The sequence below is a fragment of the Phodopus roborovskii genome, unplaced genomic scaffold (genome assembly GCF_943737965.1).
Source record: "Phodopus roborovskii unplaced genomic scaffold, PHOROB, whole genome shotgun sequence".
Taxonomy (NCBI): Eukaryota; Metazoa; Chordata; class Mammalia; order Rodentia; family Cricetidae; genus Phodopus; species Phodopus roborovskii.
This window is the reverse complement of record NW_026126461.1, coordinates 15,460,951-15,466,901: the sequence shown is the minus strand read 5'-3', so window position 1 is coordinate 15,466,901 and position 5,951 is coordinate 15,460,951. Positions and strand designations below refer to the sequence as shown.

Below are 5,951 nucleotides of genomic sequence, written 5' to 3'. Positions count from 1 at the left end.
GGGAGACAGTCACTGTAAGCTGTACCCTGCTGTGATTGGCCCACTTCTCCCTTCGACCTCACAAAGAGCCACTATGAAGGGAGAATGAGCGCCCTATATATCAGACCCCGGGCTTGGCTGCTGCTCTGTCCCTGCAGACCAGGGAGCGGGTATCAGTGCGACCTGTGGGACTCTTTATTGTAGTAAGTGTTGTCTTGAGACTACGCGACCACCCGTTGGAGTGAGTGCCTCCACCACCGGCCCCATGGCCTGCCTGGCAAAAAAGGACAGCCTGGGGAGGCAATACAAACTGAAAGGGGACATCGGCCAAGGTGCGTTCGGGTGTGTAAACCTAGCCCGGCACAGATTCTCGGGCACCAGGGTGGCCATAAAGTCCGTGGAAAACCTAAGGGAACGCCTTCGGATGATCATGGCAGAGATTGAGACGTTGCAGCTCTTACAGCACCCGAACATAATCCAGCTGTTTCAGATCATAGTGACTAAGAAGCACACCTATATCATAACAGAGTACGCCTCTGGAGGAAACCTGGCAGAGCTTGTCAGGAAGGGCGGCAGGCTGCAGGAGGAAAAAGCGCAGAAACTCTTCGGTCAGATGGTGTCGGCCATCAGGTATTGCCATGATCGGGACATCATACACAGAGACTTGAAACCCCATAACATCTTGCTGGACTCAGAGGGGAACATCAAGGTGGCCGACTTCGGTCTCGCAAGAAGATGTCGGGCTGGAACTATGCTGCAGGGCAGATGCGGCACCAAGCTCTATAACGCGCCCGAACTGATAGTGAGGGAAAGGCTACGACGGGAAAAAGGCAGATGTCTGGAGCCTGGGCGTGGTGCTCTATATTATCACCATTGGGCACCACCCCTTCAAAGGAAGCAGCCCGAAAGAGAGCGACGGGAACATCATCCGAGGGAGCTATGAGCTCCCATCTCACGTCTCTGGGAAACTGGAAAACCTAATTCACCAGATGCTCACGGTTGTCCCAGAGAAGAGGCCCTCCATCGAAGACATTGAACAACATCCGTGGGTCGTGAAATGTGAAGAAGACCTCCCAGATGACACCTACCTGGACCCATACATACTAGACCTGCTGGATAACCTTGGGTTTGATGCCAATGCCATCCTGGAATCTCTGCAAAAGAGAAACTACGATGAAATGATGGGGACGTACCTCATCATCAAAGAGCAGGTACGCAAGGGGACTGAGCTTGACTTCACCACCTTACCCAGGCATGTGGGCCTCGTCCTGACGCCTACCCCATTGCCAGCACGGCGTCTGAAACGAAGAGCCAGCGAGCCCATCTTTGGCATCCTGCACAGGCAGGCTTCACAACCGGACCGGCCGAAGCTGTTAGGGCGGAAATTGGCCAGAAGTGCCTCTCTGCCCCAGTATGGTCCCCAGAGGGAGATCCCCACTTGCAGCCACGCCCCGCTCTCCAGAACTTCCACTGCCACATGTCTCCGTGGCAGCATACTGAAAGAGGAGATGCCCCTGCCACGTAGGCGAGACTCTGACACGGAAACAGCATCTTCCCCTCAGAGCATCGGGTGCTGCCAGAGACTGCTCAGGAGGATCAGGGCTGGCCTGTCAAGATGGTGTTCCTGCTTCTCAGGGAGTTCAGAGACACAGACCCCACCTATGTTCACCAACCGAGTGGCTCCACTGATAGAGGAAGGGAGGAGAGAGAGACCCAGGGTGGAACCGGGCAAGCAGGTATGAGAGGGTGTGTGTGAGAGCGTTCCCTTTTATGTTCTCGGCCTCAGGAAAAACCAGAAAAACCAAACAAACAGGAGCGGGTATGTATGTGGGGGTCCTAGGGGATGTTCAGTTGCATTTCTACAACAGCTGGATTAACCCTGCTACACAGCATTCCTCCTGTGGGAGAAATCCAGCGCAAACATAACTGGGTGGTCTCTGATGCGACTCAACTACCAGTAGACAGAAAACTTGAAAAGGGCGGGTGTGGGAGACGGGGGTGACGGCATGCGGACAGTTGTCCATACTGAACAGATGACTCGCGGCATTCTAGGAACGAATAGACCCCTGAAGTATCCACAGGTCCTGTGGAGATCCTTTTGTGTCACGCCTCATGCAGACACCTTTCAGATCTTTCTGGGTGCAGGCCTTGTTTAGCCTAGAACATGGAAGTCACTTACAATGTTGCACCATCTGTGCAGGCTCTCTGCTGACCTCTCTCTCTGAGCACTTTGGCCCCGTGGCTGGCTTCCTGGGCAATGCTTCCTGTTTTGCTCCCACATCCTCCTTCGGGATGAATCTGCTAATGATGGTCCCGGAGTCAGGAAGATATGGGCGCGCTAACCGTCAAGGTACTGGGGACACTCTGTCCTTCTCATCCCATGGTTTTCCATCCTCTTCCTTCTCCCTTGCAGCCCCTGGTAAACGAGTCGACCTTGCAGCACGTGGGACTCTGTCTTCAGGACGGGAGGGTGGCATCTCTAAGTCACACACCCTCAGCATTGCCACCGCTGCCCTCTGTATAGTATGGAGGTAAACAGGGGTGCGGGGCTCTGCCTTTGCTGCTCTGCCACTGCTCAGAGTGACATGGGCCACTCATTCCTGTGCCTAGACTAAGATTTGTCTGAAGATGGGACTTGACCAAGGGCCTCCTGAAAGAGGTCCTGTCTTTTTTCAGGTGCGATGGTTCCGTCTGAAAGGAGAGACATCTGGGGACCCATACTCTTATCTGTGCCTCTGACATAGTGTTGCAGCGACATCTCTCAGTGGAGGGGTAGTGTGAGAGCCGTTGTCCATGGGGAACAGGAGAGCAGGTAAGAAGGATGCTTGGGGACCTAGTGCCTGGCAGGGTGGCTATGATGAAGGCACAAAGGGGCCACTTCAGTGACTCCCTACATTTCACCTGGACACTCAAGAGTGCACTGAGCCCTGCCAAGGCTGACATCACAGGTGGAGGCCACCAGGGCGAGGCTGAGCTGGGTCCCAGCGCCCGTGTAGCTGCATGCCCAGTGTGGAGGAGATGTTTGCTGTATCACAGGACCCTCCACAGGGGCATTCCAGGGACATGCCCTCAAAGGGCAGCGTCACCAAACACACATCAGTTTCCCAACCCCCAGGCTTCCACATTGAGGAACCTGGAAGGGGGTCTCCCTGACTGGTCAGAGGACAGGCATGTGATTTATGTCCCTGCATTTCCTTGCCATCCAGTTTCCCATTGTTGGCCCTCTGACTACCAAGACAGGTGGTCCATTGTTGCTGATGCTCATGGCTGAATAGACCAAGACTGGCTTGGAAGCTCCAAGTAGAATTCCCTCAACAGAGAGGGGGAGTGTGTCCTCAGGGAACCTAACGTGATGACCGGGAATATGGCAGAGGGACTATGGTCAGGGCTCTGAGGATCCACCTCAGGGTCTCCCTGCAGTTCAGATGGACAGACTGAGGCACTGGCTCGGGGATGCTCCCTGATAGAAAAGTGTGGGGCATCGGCCAGGTCTGGCAGCAACTACTCCATGTGAGATTCTGGAATCTTCCTTTGTCATGCTGCAGGCCAAGTCCATGGGACAACGGTGAACCCAAGAAAGCAGTGTGATGCCGCGACACAGGCTCCCCTGCAGGGAGCTAACTCCATTCTCAAGAGAGAGGACGCTGCAATGTCATTCCAAGCATCTGATGAACTGGTCAGAAGTGCTGAGTCTTCACGCCATCCATCCCAAGACACAAACACTTCTCTTGTCATGGGACACCAATGCTGGCCATTGTTTCTGTCCCTTCCTCCATGCATTCTACCTCCAATCACCCAAGGAGAATTCATTCCCAGGGTCATAGTAGAACCCTTTTCCAGATTATGGGAGACAAATCTGGACCGCTTTGCCCTCACAAGTCTGTAAGGACATTCAGGATGTGCTCAGTCCCTGGAAGGTTGTGTTCCAGCTGCAGGATGGGCTGAGCTGGGGCACTGTCACCATCTAATCCAGTAGCTCTTTGTCAACACACAATACTGTTGACAAGGCTGTTGTGTGTGCCCTTCGAGGTGGCATGCTGAGTTATAAAAACACCCCAGCCTGCACTTATGGGGCTATGTCACTGTGCAGACAGGAAGGCAAGGGCGAGGACCCTGGGAGGTTGCCAGGAACCATGTTGCCAGGCGGAACTGTTCCTGGGAAGTAGATAGTAAAACCCGCAGACCCTCCTCTCCAGACCTACTTTGTACGCTGGTGTGTGCGCACTGCAAGCTCAGTCGTCACCGAGGCAACGACTTCAGTCTGACACTCCTTCAGCTTTCCCTCTCCACCTTCTGGACCTGAAGAGCCTGGCGGGGGCCCTCTCCAGATTTGTCAGAGGTGGCCATGGGACACCTGTCTCTGCGTTTCCTCGGGATATTGGCCCAGCTGTGGGAAGTCTGCAGGGCTGGGCTCTCAGTCCAGGCCATGAAGCCTGGAACTCACTTCCTGGGCTCTGCCCGAGCCAGTCCTCCAGTAGCATCACGGGGACAACTCTTCCTCCACGGGCCCAACTCCTTTCTCACATACAAGGAGTAAGTGTGAAGATTGGGTCTGAGTCTGACCCCAGCTTCTGGGCTGCCTTTGTACAATGCTGTGAGCTGTTCTTTTGCCGGCCAACACTCAGTAAACATGGGGATGTGTCAGGCCCTCAGTAGGTGCTGGATCCCAGGATGATTGGTCCCATGGTCAAGCTGCCCGCTGGAGCCTGCACACTGGCAGAGTCCGGGATATCAGGAAGACAAAGGCGTGAGGTAAGTCCACATGAAACTGTTCAGCGGGGTAGCGGGCCTGAGAGCATTCATGGTTTTCCAGGGAGTTGGAGGAGACGGTCCCTGTGAGGAGAGCAGTTCTGAGCCCAGTCTGGGAGGAGAGATGAGACAGAGGGCAATCCCTGAGAGCGGCCATGTGACGGGCAGTCAGCCTGTACGAAGGCAGCTCTTGTCTCTTTGGTGTAGTGACGTGTAGGGGCCCTGACAGAAATTTACTCGTAATTTTAACTTGCGCTGCAGTGCTGGTCTCCAGCCTCTCTTGGCTCTCAGGCCCTAGGAGTTTTGAAAGTTCCAATGAGGCCAAAGACCTGCACTCTGCTTTTGCTGGTGAAGGGAAAGGCAGCTGAGGGACGGACGAATGACAAAGGCAGTAGCCAGAAGGCAGCCTGATAGGCTGGCAGTGGTGGACCCCAGCATTTAGAGGCCATGTGCCTGCTGTGGTGACCCACCATTCTCCAGAAATACCTGGGGGGGGGGGTTCAGGGCCAGTTATCATCCCAGGCACAACCTGTCACCAGGCAGTTCTGGCCCTGGGTGGTCGGTCGCTCAGCCCCTGATGCTCCTTCCTGTCCCCCACACACAACCAGTCACCTTGGGGGTCCTGACACTGACGTGGGTTTGTCTTTCTACTCTGAAAATGGGGCACCAGAGGGATAGCTGTGACGGACACGCAGAGACCGCCGTGTTCGGACCCTCTGTCGCTCTGTTCCTTGTAGATGTCACCAGCTAGGAGTGTGAAACTCACCAAAGCCCTGATGCATTCTGGGAGTCCCTGATGGAGAGAGATATCCTAGGCTGTCACCACAGTCAGCAAAGGTGCACCAAGGTCCTTCCGTGCCTGTGGCTGCTAAAGCAATCTGAAAACAAAGTCTTGCTGTGTCTGTGAGAGCCAATGCTCTGGAACACATTGGTTTACTTTGTTCTGTGGTTGATGTAGCTCTTTCTGCCAAGCTAGATCGTATGCCAGAAAGGAAGATGTCTAGACTTGAAATGAAAGTTCAGGTGAGGAAGATGGGAAGGTCCCATGACGCTGTCTCAGACCCAAACCAGTAATAGTCCTAGGAATGAATAGGCCCCTGACGTACCTACAGGTACGGTGGGGATCCGTGTGCCACGTCTCATGCAGACACCTTTCAGATCTTTCTGGGTGCAGGCCTTCCTTAGCCAAGAACCTGGAAGTGGCTTATAATGTTGCACCATCT

At 54.5% G+C, this 5,951-nt stretch overlaps 1 protein-coding gene across 1 annotated transcript; it reads left to right on the top strand.

The window, feature by feature from the left end:
* The first annotated feature begins 244 nt into the window (after nt 1–244).
* On the top strand, nt 245–4,516 carry LOC127226610 (putative sperm motility kinase W). The gene is made up of 6 exons (XM_051190677.1): nt 245–809; nt 874–1,500; nt 2,180–2,329; nt 2,393–2,502; nt 2,724–2,791; nt 4,285–4,516. Exons 1-6 carry the CDS (start codon nt 245–247, stop codon nt 4,514–4,516), a joined length of 1,752 nt encoding a protein of 583 aa, XP_051046634.1.
* The last annotated feature ends 1,435 nt before the right edge of the window (nt 4,517–5,951 follow it).

Excerpts from the sequence above, each read along its gene's own strand:
- LOC127226610 (XM_051190677.1), top strand. The coding sequence starts at position 245 with ATGGCCTGCCTGGCAAAAAAGGACAGCCTGGGGAGGCAATACAAACTG. Across the intron at positions 2,330-2,392 it reads TGGGCGCGCTAACCGTCAAG|CCCCTGGTAAACGAGTCGAC; the intron begins GTACTGGGGACA and ends TCTCCCTTGCAG. Across the intron at positions 2,503-2,723 it reads CCACCGCTGCCCTCTGTATA|TGTTGCAGCGACATCTCTCA; the intron begins GTATGGAGGTAA and ends CCTCTGACATAG.